The sequence below is a fragment of the Tasmannia lanceolata genome, unplaced genomic scaffold (assembly GCF_043159265.1).
Source record: "Tasmannia lanceolata isolate RefF3 unplaced genomic scaffold, GAP_Taslan_0.1 ptg000044l, whole genome shotgun sequence".
NCBI lineage: Eukaryota > Viridiplantae > Streptophyta > Magnoliopsida > Canellales > Winteraceae > Tasmannia > Tasmannia lanceolata.
Genome location: NW_027518721.1, coordinates 20,372,508 through 20,390,723, shown reverse-complemented (window position 1 = coordinate 20,390,723; position 18,216 = coordinate 20,372,508). Strand labels below are relative to the sequence as shown.

The window sequence follows — 18,216 nt, the reverse complement described above, 5'->3', positions numbered from 1 at the left end:
TCACCTGGAGACAAGGTCGACGGCGTGAATAGAGCCGACCAACGATGAGAAAACCATCGCCCAGAAAAGAGAAGTCGACACGAAAAGACAGTCGCCTGTAAGAGAGCCGACCAACAATGAATATGGAAGCATCGCCTGGAAAAAGAGGGAGAAGATAAGGCATAAAGCTGAGAAGACATAGACTGATTAGGAGCACAACATGAATATGATGGAGAGATGGAGAGATGGAGAGTCTCCACTAGAGAACTCCTCATGAATATGATGTATATATAGGCCCAAACTATGGCAACAACGTACAATGACTACAATACCTCTAACTATCACAAGTAATGTCTAAACTAACCTAATACATTATTCAACACTCCCTCTCAAGCTGGAGTATATATACTATGAAGCTCCAACTTGCTACAGAGAACTACATCAAGAACTAAAAAAGTACAAAAAGCTCATACACATCCAGCTTAGTATACACTCATCCTCAAGCCGGTGTGGTATATACATAATGAAAAGCATAAACAAAAGACAAAGGCCACCATGAACAACATCGAGATCTACGGCAATAAAAAATAGCAGCTCCTCCCGAGGTTTCCCCCTGAATGAGAACCTGACAATAAGTCTGGAACCATGAAGGATCGAATTGAGGCACCTCGGCAGGGGAATAACAACGATCCATCGAGCAAAAATGGGGGCACACGAAAGGTGTGCACAACGAACATCGACGAAGCAGCACAACGCTGGTAACGTGTCGAATGGCATATCAAACTGTGGCCAGAATATTGAGACTCGTAGGGGATTAAATTGCGGCCTGAATATTGGGACTCTTAGGGGATCAAATTGCAGCCAGAATATAGAGACTCATAGGGGATCAAATTGCAGCCAAAATATAGAGACTCATAGGGGATTTGTGGCAAGAAATGGCAGTTATAATAGATGGGGAAATGGTTCAGCTCGCCCAATATCCATTCAATCTTGCCAAAATGTGTTTACCCCATACATTGCCCATGATTAACTCTGCCCGACAGCGTCTTTTCTTCACCACCGGCGCCAAGCACATGGTTCGGTGTCTACAAACGGGGAAGGCCTGAACTCAATTCTATTCCATTAAATGAACATGGAATCCCTCTGATTATTAGAACCACTTTCTATACTCAAATTGCTATTTGTTTAACCCACCATCTCCTTGCATTGCTTTAATCGAAACAATTACAGCCTCATAATTTATTTGAGTCACTGTTTATGCACATTTGAGCACAACCCACTTGCATCTTTCAGCAACTATCTAGTATTGGGTCGCTTAATAAAGTCTTACTTCTATATATTTGCTTGTTTTCACTTTATTTATTGGCTTTTCCATTGGATGGTAGATCAATATTTTCACAAATAGAAAACAATAATGGCCATTAGATCATCAAATAGGAGATATCCCACTTATAATTTTGTCCTCTAATGCATATCCAAGGAAATACATACGCTCTTAGAATGTAACACCTATTATCATGATAATATTGTACAAGTACTTTGCTTTGTTTAGTTCCTAAACTAGATTTCTTAGCCCGGTTTGGATCATCGCAACAAATTTACTTCTTTTAGGGCATGCTTGCCTACCATGGAATAAAATTTTACCCAATGCTGTGGGAGAATGGGAGAGGGATAGATAAGAGAGGGACTACGTGAGGAGAAGGTAAGAAGAGCTAGAAAGCAAGCAAACACACAAAACCCAACCCAAAATATGATTGTGCTAACCAGTCAAACCAACGGAACCAATCACATTCATGGAGAAGATGTGTGGCCCAAAAAATCGCTGTTAAGAAAGTTAGGATCAAACCATATATGAGAATGAAATAATTGTAACCTTGAAAAGTTTTAAGTAAAAAAGGCATTATGAAGCCTTGAAATAATCATTTTCCAAGGATAAAGATTTCATTGTTCCAACGCATACTCATAGGCTATGTTTGGCAGCCATTAATTTGTTCCCATGGAATATTAGTTTATCTAGTGGTGAGAGACGTGTAGGTAGCGAGGGATCAAGGTGGACCCAACTCAACTTGGACCATTCGATCACCCGAACAGATTTGAGCAGCATCAGGATCAAATCCGAGAGTGGACATGTATATTCACTTAAGACAGAAACCAGATAAACTGGTACAATCAAATCCACTATGACAGAATTTGCTTCTTTAGAGAAAAATGTGGACGTCGATTAGAGTACACTTTTATAGATATTCCACTTAGGAATTAACCGGTTTCCAATATTACAATCCAACGTCAGCCTACTATTGCAAGAGTCGGCAATGGTGTTCATAAAATCCCTGCATGCCCATCGAAAGAAAATGACTACTTGAATAATGAAGTGAGTTTGTGAATGGGGCTAAAGCCCATTGATTGAGTTTTACAATTGAATAGGTGAAAACTTAGTCATAAGCACATCGAGGGGGATAAGTACGAAGCTCATGTACCGAACTATCTGTAATGGAAACTCAGCCTAACTGACTGGTGATCCTAAGAGGTAGGTTCAATGGGAACAACAAGTTACTTGACTGGTTTGTTTGGAACTATGATGATAGTGAATTAAGTTCACTGAGCCTATCTCTATGGTGTGGGTGGGTACAACATATAAGATGTTGAGGATGAGTTATTAAAATCTTAATGTTATCTATATCTGAATTTTCAATTGGGTGCGTAGTTACATGACACTCTTGATATATACACTGATGTGTGGAAGTGTGGCCGCTTCCTCTGAGAATTGGGTTGATTCTTTAGAGTGCTCATAAACATATAGCCGAGAAGTGGTAAACCATAAGAGCACACTTATGTTTGATTTTATTATGTGTATGGTATGTTGTCCTAGTTTATTACTCACAATTCTTTATTCAAGATGTCAGTTCACCAAGTACTTGATAGACTCAATATATTTGCACTAAGTATATGTTAAAGTCTAAAAAGACATCCATGCAGATTCATGACTTATTCTATCGCCTTGATCAATATAATTTTGACTTTGTGGGAGATTGTTGATTTTTCTTTGATTTTTTGAAGGAAAAATAACTAGAAATCAAAAAATCATTTATTTATCTTATGCAAAAGGTCGTGTATATTCATTTCATTTCCTTATCATTCTTAAATTTGGTTTACCGCGGTTCATCATTTTCGTTGTAAAAAATGTATTTAATGTTATTTTTGTAAAATTGTTTTGACGCTATGGAGGGAATTTCTTGCGTCATTTAATACAGTTTATAGTGTCGTTACTGTTTTGAAAATGTTTAATACTTAAATTTTTTTTTCAGAAGTGTCTCTTCATTTTCTATAAATATACAGTAACGAGCACGAATCGAAGAGAGTTTATATTCGGATATTCTTTTGGTTTCTCTCCCTTCACATAACACCACTTTCTATTTCTTCTCTCACTGATTAAGGGAACATGAGTCGTGTTTATAAGGCGATAAGACTGTTTTAATGCGCTTCTCTAGAGCAGAGTTGTTATATCCTAGAGGCATATGCCGGAGTACCCATTTGTACTATTGATTTGTCAAATTTGGACAATGAATTTCGATCTATGCCTGGACTTATCATATAAGTTCTTTTTCTTTCAAGTTAGAATCTTTCTACATGTCAGATTTAATTACTTGTGGCAATTTATTCATTTCTATTAATTTAGTAGTATAATCAGAAATCCTCACACAAAATATTTTCGATCAGGCTTGCTTATCTGTGGAGGTTTGCATAGTGGGTTGATGAGATTTTGGATCGAGTGACGGGATCCTCCATCTCATTTCACCATGTGAGAAGATCGGCAAACAGTGACGTGGATCGGCTTGCCCGGGAGGGAGTGACTAGGGTGTCCTTGGAAGCTTTTTGAATTTCTCCCCCGTATCATGGACGGAGCCAAGGCGGGCCAGTTGCCCCCTAAAATTTTGGATTTCCCCAAGTCGATAGGTAATACTAGCTATTTTGCTTAAACTTGCCCCTTGAAATTAGTGTTGCCCCCTTAAGATTAGGGATTCTTTCGAAATTGATAGATTTGGTTAGCAATTTATTCGAGAGTTTTTCCTCCATATGCTTAGCTCTTTTTTCATGTAAAGTTCATATATGCCGCATGGCATGGGACGTTAGTTTTACCATTTTCACCTTAAGAAAGCCAAAAATCAAGGGAATGATTGGAAATGTGTTGCTAGGCTATTTGGTAAACTCCCCAACTCGGTTTCCATATCATTATTCAAACGAATCAAACCTATAGAGTGCTGCTATGGAGACAGAGAGTGGAACCTAACAAATCCCTCATACGCCACATACGCATATGCCATGTGGCATATGGGGATTTGTTAGGTTACACTCTCAGATCCACTCTTTGTCCCCATAACAGCACTCTATAAGTTTTTTTTTAATAAATCCTCTCTCTCTCTCTCTCTCTCTCTCTCTCTCAGCCAAGGGAGGTCACCTAAATTAATCTCTCCCCATAGCAGCACTCTTATAAGTTTTTCTTTAATAAATCTTTCTCTCCCCCCTCTCGCACTCTCTCTCAAACTCTGGGCCTGCTTCATTGGATGATCCAAACTGTTCATTTGTTGGGCCGCAATATAAATAGGTTGCACCACGAAAGTAATCTCCATAGTATCATCCTAACCCTCGAATCTATGATGAGATTGCCCATTAGATTGGAGTGTGAAGATCTATGGAATGATTTACGGAGTGCAGAACATGAGGTATAAATAATGAGCCCACTACATCGAAATATGAGGTGTAAATTGTGGGCTCCACCTTATGCATTGGTTAATTAGGGGGAGATGGTGGCCCCACCTATCAAACATGAAGTGCAAACTGGTGGGCCCAACATGCTATAACAACAATTTTGCCCCCACCCAGCTGATTCCTGGCTCTGTCCCTGCCCCTGATGGCCTGTCATCCCCGATTTTCTTATTTATGAATTCAATTCTTTAATGCCCACACTAAGTGTAAAGCACAAGTGTTAAGACATTTTCAGCCTTTTCTCGTCTAAAAATTAGTTTAAATGTAGGTTTCATTTCATGTCCCTGGAATCTAAATCCAACGGTTTGGAATTTTCAGTATCAAACAATGCTTTCTACCGCTACTGAAGAGATGACAAGGAGTAGAAATTATGAAACACAATAAATGCGTCTCAATACTTAACCTCTATACATATCTCAAATGGCAAAGAAATGATCATAGTTTTGTAGGAATTCGTGAAGAATAATATAATAGATATTGTGGCGGCGTTTTATCGTGAAACGAAACGTCGAGGACAAAAAGAGTCATCGTTTAACACAACTCTCTTGATCTTTCTATAGAGAGAGAGAGAGAGAGAGGCTCCATATGTAGAAAACAGGATCAAAGCAACAAGCTTTAATAATCCTTGATTTAACACAAAGAATAAATAAAGCAACAAGCAATACCCACAAAGGACAAAAGAGATGCGTGGAGGGAGAGAGAGAGAGAGAGAGAGATTTATGAAGAATATAAACGCTTTTCCTTTCTCTTTTTTTTTTTATAAAGTGAATAGTTTATTGGAGAATCTCTCTCTCTCTCTCCTCTCCATCTCCTTTTGGTGATTTGTGTTTCTTTGTGGGTTATTGCTTTTGCTGTGATTTTGTGTTCTTCAGGTGTATCAAAGGTTTAGTGTCTTTGATCCTGGATTTTCTACACCATCTTTCATCTCAAAGACATTTCTAGAATGAATGTTTGATACTTGCCTCAATTCTCCTTTTGAATGTGAATAGTCTGATACATGCAACTGCAACTTGTGTCAAAAGAGATATGGGGGTTCCATCTTTTTATCGATGGTTGGTAAATAAGTATCCAAAGATTGTTCAAAATGCAGTGATAGAAAAAGGAGAATCGGTTGATTTAACTCAACCTAATCCAAATGGGATGGAGTTTGATAATCTTTACTTGGATATGAATGGGATTATTCATCCATGTTTTCATCCAGAAGATGATGTTCGTTCTACTCTCTCTCATCTTTCCTATGCTTATTCTTTTACGTGACATGTATAAATTTGGATATGGTATTACACCTTATATGAAAAGGTGACTATTATTACTATTATTAATATTTTTTTCATTACATGCAGCTTTTCCCACCCAAAACTTTCGATGAGGTGTTCAAGAGTATTTTTGAGTACATAGATCAGATTTTCCGTATTGTGAGGCCTAGAAAGCTTTTATACATGGCGATTGGTGAGTGTTTTTTTTTTTTTTTCAATGGTAGGTGAGTGCTTTTACATGGACTATTGTGGAAGATGAACTTCAAAGTGGGCTACATAGTTTGGTCCTGTTTGGATTGAAGGGATTTTTTGAAAAAGTTTGGAAAAGAAAAACTTCTCCAAAATTTTATGCTTTTACATTGTTTGATTACATTACATATATAAATAGTGACTTGAATGACTACGTTTGAAGTTTTATATATAGGGACCTTTACTTTATAAAGATATCTCTAAAATTTATCTTTGCCCTCTAAATTGTGGGAACAAAAAACTTTCCTCAAGAGATGTTTTTCCTTCAATCCAAACAGAGCCAATAGAATGAAGAAGGTTACTTAATCTATGGTTTAAGGTTTTAATAAAGTTAGTAGGCTCATATAATTTTGTTGTCTATGATCCCCAAGATATCCTGACCTGCATTGATACGATGCAGGTCCCACCAATCTCCTCTTCTTAAGCCAATTTTGGATTTTCGGGATTGATTTTGATTCCAAAACTTATAATTGGACACAAAATCAATTCTCAAAAGCCAAACAAACAGGGCATGAGTATGCACTCCCAACCATTTAGATGATTCGATTGTGCTCGTTTAATTTTAAGTCTAATAATCATTTAATTTTGGACTCAAAACAAATTCTGAAAATCCAAAACTAGCAGGGCCTTAGTATGAAATCCTAACCATTTAGGCCCTTTTTGTTTTGGATTTTGAGAACCAATTGTGTAAATGAAGGAAATTTGAGTCCAATAATCAGTTTTGGACCCACATTCGGATAACAAAATTCAAATCAAACAGGACATTAGTTGTTTAGATTGTGATTGTTAATGGTGGAAAATTATGAATTTGGCCTCAAGGCAACATGGGGTGTTTACAATAGCATTAGATGGTTCCAACCATATGTCAATGTGGGCCGTCCTCCTTGTGGGCTCACCTTTGCATTGCTTAATTAGGCTGATTTCTAATCTTCTCACTTTTAATATAGTTATCTTTTGCTCAAATTTTTTTTTTAATGCTAATTGGATTATCCAAACATCTGACCAAGAGTCTGCAATAAAAAATGAAGATGAAATTGAACATCAATAGCCAAAAATACATTTTGTAGGTTATCAAGGATAACCCAATCAGTAACATTTTCTTCCATGTCCATGGTGGGGGCAACCAAGTTAAACCGTTTGAATGAATCAAATGTAGTGCCAAATAAGAAATGCATGGATTCTTGTAATGTGTATCTGTACCTCAGAACTTGCTGTATATAGTTTCTACACATCTTATGTATATGTAGCTTCTGTTGTTAATTGTGTTGTAACAATTTCGTTCGCTATGTATGGAAGAATAGAAACTGCATTTCAATTTTATTATATATGGAGGAATCACTTGCATTTCCATTTGATTATGTTTGTTCTTTTTAATGGTTTTCTGGCTTAAATGTGCATGCAGATGGAGTTGCTCCCAGAGCAAAAATGAACCAACAGCGGTCTCGGCGATTCCAAGCAGCACTAAATTCTAAAATTGCAGTCTGTTTTCATTCAGTTCCATACAATACTTGTAATCTTGTAGATTGTTACTTATGTGCATGTCCTCAACATTGCATTCATTTACATTGCTGTTTAGGAAGAGGAGGAGGAAAAGTTAAGAAGGGAATTTGAGCTGGAAGGGAAAATACTTCTCCCAAAACAGGAATCTGAAGTTTCTGATTCTAATGTGATTACACCGGGAACGGTGTTTATGGATAAACTGTCGAAGGCCCTTAAGTACTATATTCACCTGAGACTAAATGGTGATCCGGGTTGGAGCAATATTAAGGTTCAATGCAAAACTGACTTCAGGAAATTTTTTTCTAGATATAAGGGACTGTCACTTCAGTTACTTGATTTTCACTCATTTCGTGTTAAGAGCATTTTTAAACAAATTCCTCTGACATTCAATTATAACAAAGACAATAATTACTCCTTAGATATCAAAATAGTTACTCTTTTTGTTTGCTTTGAATTATTTGAAGGTTATAATTTCTGATGCAAATGTTCCTGGGGAAGGAGAGCATAAAATAATGTCATTCATACGCCTCCAAAGGAATCTTCCTGGTTATGATCCAAATACACGCCATTGCTTACATGGTTTGGTATGAAAAAAATTTCCTTTTGCTATGAAGGGTTTTAATTTGGAAATCTGAATTTTATATGGGGTTTTTTCCTGCTTTATTTGCTGATTATGCAAGCCTGTAAACTTATTAACTGTCAGGATGCCGACTTAATAATGCTGGCTCTTGCTACACATGAAGTACATTTCTCCATACTGAGAGAGGTTAGTAGAGTCTCTCTTTCTTAAGCGATTCATTGTGGTTGAAACGAGTGTGTGACCCAATGTAATAAATTCTCCATGGCTCTTCTTTTAGAGATTATTGTGCTCTCAAAGCAACAAGCTCAAAATATTACAATCAGTTCGTCGTCAATCGTCTTTAATTTCTGTTTGTGTACTCCTCACCTGTCAACTTGGAGACTACAAGAGAAATCCCACAGTTTTCGTCTTGTTTCCCATTCTGCATGGGTTTGTCCTTGTCCTAGTTACGCTGTGTAACTAGGATTGCTATATAGCATAGTATATAGTTGCAGGAGTGAAAGTGGAGAGGTAGTATTTGGGTCTCCTAGTTAGACTAGAACTATGAGTTGGGCTTGGAGAAATTCTATATTTACTGGTGAGAGAGCGAGCAAGAGATTCGTTTTCTCATATGGTAAGTAATTGGGAAGGGGTCTTTTCTTTTTGTTTTGTGTACGGTCTTGGCTGAGAACAGCATTAATGATAATTTTGTGTTCGGTCTTTTCTGGTATCATCTAGGATGTATTAACCCGAGAACAGCATCCCAACTTCATTTTGTCCCCCGTAACGAGGCTTTGTAAAGAAGGAAGTGCATTACCAAGCTCAGGGAGATGTTTCAGAGGTGGTTCATTGGCTAATGTGCCGTATCAGGTCTCTTCTGTTTTCTCTTAACCATCCTTACTGCAGTTCATATTTGTTCCTTTGGTGTCGATTGTTTGGATTAATCTCAATCTTTTGGTTTAAAATGGGTGACTGAACTCTGTTTACCGGATTATTTGTTACATTTGCACAGTTCTTGAATGTTTGGATCTTAAGAGAATATTTGGAGCTGGACATGAAAATTCCCGACCCTTCTTTTCTGATCGACTTTGAGCGGATTGTAGATGATTTCATCTTCATTTGTTTCTTCACTGGAAACGATTTTTTGCCCCGTCTACCGTCCCTGGAAATTAATGAGGTTTGTTTCCTAGCTTGCAAGTTGTGTCTTTGGTTTCAAACTTTCAATGTATTTTGTTCACAAATTTGTGGCATCATCATTCATGTCTTCTTGGATATATCAGTTTTTATAGCTTGCAAAGGTACATTTACATAACTATTTCCTTTCCTTTTCCTAGTATCTTGAATTTTTGAAGGTAATTGACCCCTTCTGTTCCGTGTTTTACAGGGAGCAATAGATTTACTAATGACAGTTTATAAAGCAGAGTTTAAGAGAATGGGAGGCTACTTGGTTGACTCGCAACGAGTAATAAGAAATCTTTTCCCTATCTCTTTACCTGTAGCCAAAATGCTACATAGCTGTTCTGTTAATTCGAAGAAAGAAACTAATAAAGTTTTCTTTTACATGGTTAGATTAAAGATAAGAAGGCAGCCTATATGAAGTTAAGTAGAGTAGCGCTTTTCATCCTTGCAGTGGGTTCATATGAAGATCGCATTTTCACAAAAAGATCTAAATTGCGAGAGGTTTGTTTATCTTTCCTGAACATATTACTAAACACTGCTATCTGTATTTTGTATGAAATGGAAATCATCTTTTAGGGTAAACTATGGAAATCCCCTTTGTTTATCTCATATTTTGTGTGGGAACACAAACCATGGAAAAAACTAAGGTTGCCAATGCGAGAAGCGAAGTGGGAAGATGCAGGAAGCTTTAGCGGTTAAGAAAGCGTCAATGGTGGTGATGAGGAAGCGTAAAGGGAAGTGAAGAGAAAGCAACATGAAGTGAAAAATATAGAAAAAGTGTGAACAATTAGTGACAATTTCTAATAATTTTAGTAATATGTTTTCAGGGATTTTCTAGGGACCATCGTAGAAGGCATTTCATGGACTGGCTGTTGCATGAGAGAGCAGCCACTTAGGGTCAGATTCCACAGGTCACCCCTTCCGTGACTCGAATACGGGACTTGGTGGCTGCTTTGATACAAAATGTTAGGTATCTAACCAATGCACCAAAAGCTCCATAGATGATGGAACATGTTAGGCTAGGCCCTTTAAACTTGTCCCATACCAGGCTGGGTCCCACTTAGTACCATGCCTACTACCTAGGCAGGCTCCTAGGATTGTAACATTCTTCTTCATTCTCCCTCTTCTTCCTATTTTTCCTTCACCTTGATTCACAAAGGAAAGGCTTACCAGAGATGGCATCTCAGAGTTAGATCATTGAACTGCCGGACCATCAGGAAGGAGAGAGAAGAGATGAGAGCGCATAGCTAAGAGTTGAGCATTCACAGAGGAACAGGATAGAGAGAAGTGGGAAAATTTGGGAAATTTTTTCTTAAGTTTAAACTGGAGGGCTTTTTTCTTATCGTTATTATATTTATTTTATGTACATGATTAGTAACTGAATGATGATTTTAGGTTATCTTCATATTCCACACAGTCTCTTTTATGCTGATATTTTAATCTACATGACTATTGTACTTGATGATTTTAGGTCATCTTCATATCCCGCACAATCCTTTTTATGATGATAATTTATAAATATAATCATGAAAATATTATGCAGATGGTGGAACTATTGATACTGAAATTTATAAGTAGCTCATGTAGTTACTGAATCTGCCAGTCGTTTTAAAAAATATTGATATCCTGAATAAATAGATTGCACAAAGCTTCTGCTAAAATTTTTCACTTTAATGTTTTGTTTTTGAGTTCTGCAGATTAAGCTAAAGAAGATGTTGCATGAGAGTTTAGTAGCCGTGGGTGGAGATGATTTAGGAAATGCGGTGAGATCCTGATATCATTCACCTGACATGTATTCCAATGAAATGGATCATGACTTTTCCCTCTTGCATCATTAAACTATTATTGGGATGTAATTCTGCTCAGATGGAAAATTCAATGCACCAAGACTGCGTGTTGGAGCCTAATTTTAGACAGGGAAGTCATGGGATGTCCTATGAGAAAATTTCAACTTCCAGAACTTCAAAAACCATTCCCATTTCTCAGAATGATGAAATTGGTGTTGATAATGATGTACGTCTGTCCACTTGACTTAAGCTTGTATCGTGGTTGTGATCTTACAGGTCACTACTATTTAGTTCTGATGATCATAGTTTTATTTCGAGCATGAGCCAATATTTCTGCCAATTCTCTTCTCTGATTCTTTAGGCCTTTCAAAACACAAAGGAGCTGATGCAGAAGCTGAAGGAAATTATTCGTGATAAATCAGACCTGTTCAAGCATGGAAGTTTGGAGAGAGACATGGTTTGTTCTGTATTTCAGTATTCTTTTACATTTTTGAGTCTGGATTAAGATATTTCAAGCATTTGTTTTCATCAACAAATAAGACGACTTTAGTGATTTTATGCAAAAACAGTTCTAGTGATTTTTTAAATTGTTTTGTTGGACACAAAAAATTTCAGGTCAAACTTGGACTTCCGGGGTGGAAGGAAAGATTCTATAAAGAAAAATTTTCTGCAGAAAGCTCAACTGAAATTCAAGCAGCAAGGAAAAAAATTGTATGATTTTTTTCGTAATTCCGTTAATCCCAAATGCATTAGCATAATTTATCACCAACAAGGTTAAGGATATTAAATATGTGCACGTGAATTATCTTTTACTATACCATTTTGTTTTTGGTACGTAAATAATTATTTTTGATCAGCTTGGATTACTCGTCCAATTTGGTTAACCATCATTATTCCTTTGGAATTCATATTTATCTTGAACTGTTCGTATTGAGTGAGGAATGAGTGCCATGTCAGTCTTTTTTTTTTACCATGCTGCACGTACAACTATTTCAGTATGTGGTTACTTCAGTTAGTATAATATGATTTACTTTTTTAACCCCACCACATTAACTTTTGAAATTTAAGATGCTGTGATCTCCCTTGTTGAGAGTCATGTATGAGCCCATTTCTTCTTTCGACACAGAAGATGAATCTCCTATCATGGCCTGCCCAATATTAAATCCTGCCTTGCTCGGATACTAAGCAGTTATCTATCTTAACGCCATGCTGTGAGTCATGTATGAGCCCATTTCTTCTTTCTACATAGAAGATGAATCTCCTATCATGGCCTTCCCAATATTGTATCCTGCCTTGCTCGGATACCAAGCAGTTATCTATCTTAACGCCATGCTGTTACATACATTCTCCTTCCATGATCACTCATAATCTCCATGGCATATTCGTTCCTTCATCCACACACTCAGACAAAAGCCCCCTTGTTTTAATATGAGGATTGCAGATCGGAGTGAACTTAATTACAGAATTTTAAATCTAAATTCACTGAAACCCATACAAAGATTTCTTGAAGCGGAAATAGCCATATGCATACTCTCACGAACCGTACGGTTAACTGCCAGACTAACCGGCTCTGTGGAACATTTTTGCTCAAACATGTGTTACAGGTTAAATAAGTTCACTTTGATCGATCATCACATTAGCTTCTTGAACGCTTGCTACAATTGCTGTAGGATTCAATTTAGAAATCAAAAGCTTTATATCATAAAATCTTTTATTTTCAGCACAGACCGATCTATGATTGGATGGGATTGGTGCTTAAACCCTTCCAAAATCAAACATTGGTATTTAGGACATTTTCCTAGGTTACTACTCATTTTGCTTTTCAGGTTTACATGATCTAGACCATAGTTGCCAGGGTGGGAAGTGAGTGCGAGAAACGATGCGGGAAGCAAGGGGTTTAGAAAAGAGAAAATATGGGAAGCAAAAAGCCTTAAACAAAGTACATAGAAAATTGGTGGGAATCGTCAATGAATGTCAACACCGAGCATGCCATTTGCGTCATTAGAAGCAATGAAGTCCATAGAAAGAGTAGGATTGTAGCAGGTTAGGGGGAAGGGTTAATATAGATAATGATTGAAGCAGAAAAGAAGACTTCACGACTAATTAGAATTACAAGTTTTAGGAATTTACAGTTTCACATATTTTATTCATGTATATTTAATATTAAATTTTTGAAAAACGATCCACACAATTTTCTTTTGAAACTTAATCTGAGTTTTCAAGTTTTAAATGCACGCTTTCTTTAAATACACTCCTTAAGCACACTATCAAACAGAGAAAATAATCTTTTAGGAAGAAGAAATCACCTAAATAGAACAAGTACTCTTAATTAAGAGGAAATGCATAGGAAACGAGGAAGGACACTTCCCTAAATTTGGAAAGCGGGAAGAACTTAGGTTCTGAAGTGAGTTTCCGAGGAAGCGACTAGGAAGTTTCCGGCAACTATGATTTAGACAATTACTATTTTGTACCGTATAAGAGAGGGCAAAACTCCATTCCTATACACCGAAGGAGTGCGGAAGAAGTATCTGCTTACCGTATAAGAGAGGGCAAAAACTCCATTCCCTATACACCGAAGGAGTGCGGAAGAAGTATCTGCACAAAATTCAATAGAATTTTGGATGGATGCCTATCATGGGTTGGATTTATGTCCACTATTTCTGAAAGCTAGTGTAGAAGATCAAATCAATTAAACGTGGATTGGTTGCTCATCCTAATTGTTTTTGTTCATTGTGCCTTGTTTATGGGTTTTTTTGTCCTATATATGGTTCTTTCGAGAAAACATTCTCTACATCAGTAGTCTATCTATGTGCACATTAGAAATCAATTGTCTTTTTTTAAACAACAAATCTTTTTTGAGTTGGCATCTACTTATGTCGAAGCCACTCCACCATTTTCTTACCACATGCCAACTGTTATATGCTTTTTTTCTTGCTACATGCCTACTATTATATGCCATCTTTCTTTCTACATGCCAACTTATATATGCCATGTTTGAAGGAGACAAGTATAAAAAGTAATGCTTTCCTTGATGTACATAAAGTGCAACCGCTCCCCATGATGTAATTCTTTCCATGTTAGAAATTCCTCTACCACAATTATTATGACGTATTCGACCATGTGGAATATGTGATGCTAATGAGGCTGAGGTTAAAGCCTTACTTTTTGGCCTGTGGTGGGCATGTGAACATGACCAACGTCCCCTCATAGTGGAAGGCGATTCCTCAAATGTAGTGGCTTGGGCTTCTGAATCTGAAATGGGACCTTGGAGATTGCAGGAGACTGTTGCCTAAATACTGGATTTGATGCGGGTACTTAATCCGAATCTCGAACACCGCAGGCGCTCGTCAAATGAGCTGGCCGATACTCTAGCTAGGGCGGGAGGCAACAGGGATGATTTTATAGTAGTTTCATATCTGTAGTTAGCATAGATCCATGGGAAAGGGTAATGTACTCCTAGATTCTTGAAGGACAAAAATGCCCTCTCGTCTTTTGTAAAACCTCAGATATGTCCGACACTCAACTAATACTTGTATCAGCAGGCTGGGACTACTGGTCTCGAATGCTATTTCAATATTAATGAAAATTGTCATCTTTCTAAAAAAAAAAATGAAGTGCAACTGCTCTAATCCACTGTGTAGTTTGTTGGAACACATACAAATTCTATGTTTCTCTGAACTATTAGATAAGATTTTCTTTCTTCTTTTTTTTTTTTGGGATAATTAGCTAGACAGACAACTGTAGGTTGCATTGGTTGATGTGTCTTCTTGTTACATTAGGTTCATAACTACACTGAAGGCCTATGTTGGGTTTTACATTATTACTTTGGCGGCGTGTGCTCGTGGACTTGGTAAGTCGATTTTCTGATCAAGGTTAACATTGTTCTAGATGCAATTTTCAGTACGATGTTTAGTAGAATCGGTCAACTAATTCTTTTCTGAGTAGATGTTCTTTTTCTTCAAGTGTCTTGTGAGAATTTATCATTACCAAGGCTTGAAATTACTAGTTCTTGAAATTATAGGAATTGGATATTGTTTTCAGGTACTATAATTCTTATTATGGTCCTTTTGCTTCTGACCTCAAGGGCCTTACTCAATCGCGAATTAGTTTTGAAATGCGTAAACCATTTAAGCCTTTTGATCAACTTATGGGTGTTCTTCCTCCCCGAAGGTAAGTTTTTCGTGTGTCGCATTGCTTCCATTCTGATTTCCTTTGAATATGACATAAACATGGTCTGTTTTAGTGCGCATGCACTTCCTAAAGCTTACAGGGATCTCATGACCTGCAAGGAACCAAATATTGAACAGTTCTACCCTACGGGTAAGAATCATTTTATAGGGCACATCACAATTCATTAACCATGTCATAAGTTTCACTTGTTTCACTTATAATTTGTGATCAGATTTTGAAGTGGATACAGACGGCAAACGTTATTTATGGCAGGTTAAAATTCTTCACATGCATTCATTATATTATACAGTTAAAATCTAGGCATACTTGTCTGATTTGAGGGAAAGCTGCCAACATAATACTACTTGATGAAATGATTTTGTCAAAGGGTGTCACAAAACTGCCATTTGTGGAGGAAGAGCTTCTTACTTCAGTGACTAGGAATTTACAAAAAGAACTTACGGTGCGGCCTTCTTATTAGATATTCAACATTTGATAAATCTGAGACATGGATGGTCCTGTGTATTGACATTTTGTTGTACCTTTGGACTCCTTACAGGATGATGAAATCAGCAGGAATTCTGAAACGTTTGACAAGATTTTTGTGAGGGCTAGTCATGATTTTGGAATAAAAGTTTCTGAACTTATATCTGGAAAGAAACGAGTGGAGATCAAAGATTGCATTGGCAGCCAAACAAGGTATTTCTAGTTCCTTCTGTCTGTTGGTTTATTTTATTTCATTTTTTTTACTTTTGTGGTGTTTATATTCTATATCTGCATTTTGTTTCAAGTTATAGGCAAGTCATTCTGGTCCTTGAATGTTTTTTCTACAGTGGCTTGAATGGTTTTCTATGCCTTTTTGATGAGGCGTCCCAGCCAAAAATATCCAGTTCACCATTGATTGGTATGGAGGACATCACAGAGGACGATGTCATGTAAGTTTCCTCATGGTGTTGGAAAAAATCTTTGTAAAATATTTATGCTAAATCTTTCTCCTCGTGATGTAGATCTGCATTGTATGAGGGTCCAGAAAGCCATGATCATATTCCTCGTCCACCAGAAAATGTGAAAATTCCTCCCAGGGTATTTTCTACCTTTTTTGCTCCTGCATTTGTTCAATGTGTCTATTAGTTTAACAGTAGGTGCGAATTTGGGGTTTCAATTTCCTTTACAGCATCTCTAAGGTGAAAAGAAACTTATACCCTATAACCCAAAAGTTTGATTTAGCAGAAATAGTATTTTTTTAATGAAAAGGAGAACAGTAATAATTTATAATTGTAACAGAGTAGATGTATTAAGGGGGAGCACATGTTGAATCCAGCAAGGTGAGGGTAAACTACATTTATGTCATGAAGGATTAATTGTGGGAAATGGAATCCAGTAATAATTTATAATTGTAACAGAGTAGATGTATTAAGGGGGAGCACATGTTGAATCCACCAAGGTGAGGGTAAACTACATTTATGTCATGAAGGATTAATTGTGGGAAATGGAATCCACTGTGAATGATCTTATGTAGGCCCATCAAATTCCGAAATAACAAGAGAATCACAGCCAATCTTGGGTACTGCAACAACAATCTTGGTGTACACTGACAGAGAAAATGACAATAGAGAATCAAAGCATCCTTGGGTGCTGCAACAACAATCTTGGTGTACCCTGAGAGGAAAAAGCATAATGAATTTATTTGCCATTTTTGTTTGGAAAATATGTATGTGGTTCATCATTTATTTGGCTGGCATCTCCCCTTGCAACCAATGAACCCACAAAAGGGCCCATATTAGTCTCTTGATATGGAACATGAGACTGGATAATTTCACCAACCAATTTCACGGATGACCTGTGGATGCTATGTTCTAATATTTATTAACTTGTTGCATATGGAAGTTTGGTTTCTTACCCATTTTGAATGGCATTCGACCATCTTTTTTCACCCATTTTAGGGGGAAGTATGTTCCACGACAACATTTCAGTGATACTATTAGTCAAGTGGCTTTTGTCAAACAGTTATCAGTTCAGTATAATTGACTACTATTAGAGTTGGGTCCTGTTGATGCGTCAGTTATGTCACTGAATGATTCTTCTACTTGCAAATACACAGATCGGTGTAGTAAATTACAAATCGCAAACTCCATTATCAACCCTTCTTTGTAATTGCTTCTATCCATGTAGAATGATTGAAATATCAGATATCTCTATGTGATCGCAAGCTTATTTATTTACCTTACCTCTGAGGTTGTGCTGGAGTTAGATTCATGTTACTGAGTTGATAAGAGTTGTGAAGGCAATCATGGGCTGTCATTTTGTATGAAAACAAGTTCAAATACAGAATATCATCATGCTGATTCTATTTTTTCTGGGCCTAATTCGACTACTTTAATTACTTTTGTAAAATTCAAGGATTTTTACTTGTTGTACCTGTGAATTGCTTGCAGACAATAGAAGAAGCAGATATACAGACAACACAGCTTTGGCACGAGTATGAGGGTTGGCAACCAAGGCAGAGTTCCAGGTACACATACTTGTTTACTTCTTTTTCATTGCTATCTTTTCCGAAGAATCATACAATCTTAGTGATGGGGTGTGAAAACACCAGCCTCTCACAGGCTGCCACCTGTCCCAGAGTAGGTGAGATCCAGCCTCTCACAGGCTGCCACCTGTCCCAGAGTAGGTGAGATCCAGCCTCTCACAGGCTGCCACCTGTCCCAGAGTAGGTGAGATCCAGCCTCTCACAGGCCGCCACCTGTCCAGGACACCTCACCCGTTTTTCCCT

The 18,216-nt window shown here is 37.3% G+C and overlaps 1 protein-coding gene across 1 annotated transcript; it reads left to right on the top strand.

Moving 5' to 3' along the window:
• Positions 1-5,557: 5,557 nt before the first annotated feature.
• On the top strand, positions 5,558-18,216 carry LOC143863496 (5'-3' exoribonuclease 3-like). The gene is made up of 24 exons (XM_077374172.1): positions 5,558-5,952; positions 6,087-6,192; positions 7,651-7,727; positions 7,825-8,016; positions 8,213-8,332; positions 8,452-8,514; positions 9,046-9,177; positions 9,320-9,484; positions 9,692-9,769; positions 9,877-9,987; positions 11,184-11,249; positions 11,353-11,499; positions 11,635-11,730; positions 11,889-11,984; positions 15,053-15,123; positions 15,315-15,443; positions 15,517-15,593; positions 15,676-15,716; positions 15,832-15,906; positions 16,003-16,142; positions 16,277-16,378; positions 16,451-16,526; positions 17,879-18,114; positions 18,158-18,216. The coding sequence occupies exons 1-24, from the start codon at positions 5,770-5,772 to the stop codon at positions 18,159-18,161; spliced, it is 2,583 nt and encodes an 860-aa protein (XP_077230287.1). The 5' UTR covers positions 5,558-5,769; the 3' UTR covers positions 18,162-18,216.

Bases quoted from the DNA above. Each gene is read 5' to 3' on its own strand.
- LOC143863496 (XM_077374172.1), top strand. From the start codon at position 5,770: ATGGGGGTTCCATCTTTTTATCGATGGTTGGTAAATAAGTATCCAAAG. The intron at 9,178-9,319 runs GTCTCTTCTGTT...ACATTTGCACAG, and splicing joins TGGCTAATGTGCCGTATCAG to TTCTTGAATGTTTGGATCTT. The intron at 11,985-15,052 runs GTATGATTTTTT...TTGTTACATTAG, and splicing joins AAGCAGCAAGGAAAAAAATT to GTTCATAACTACACTGAAGG.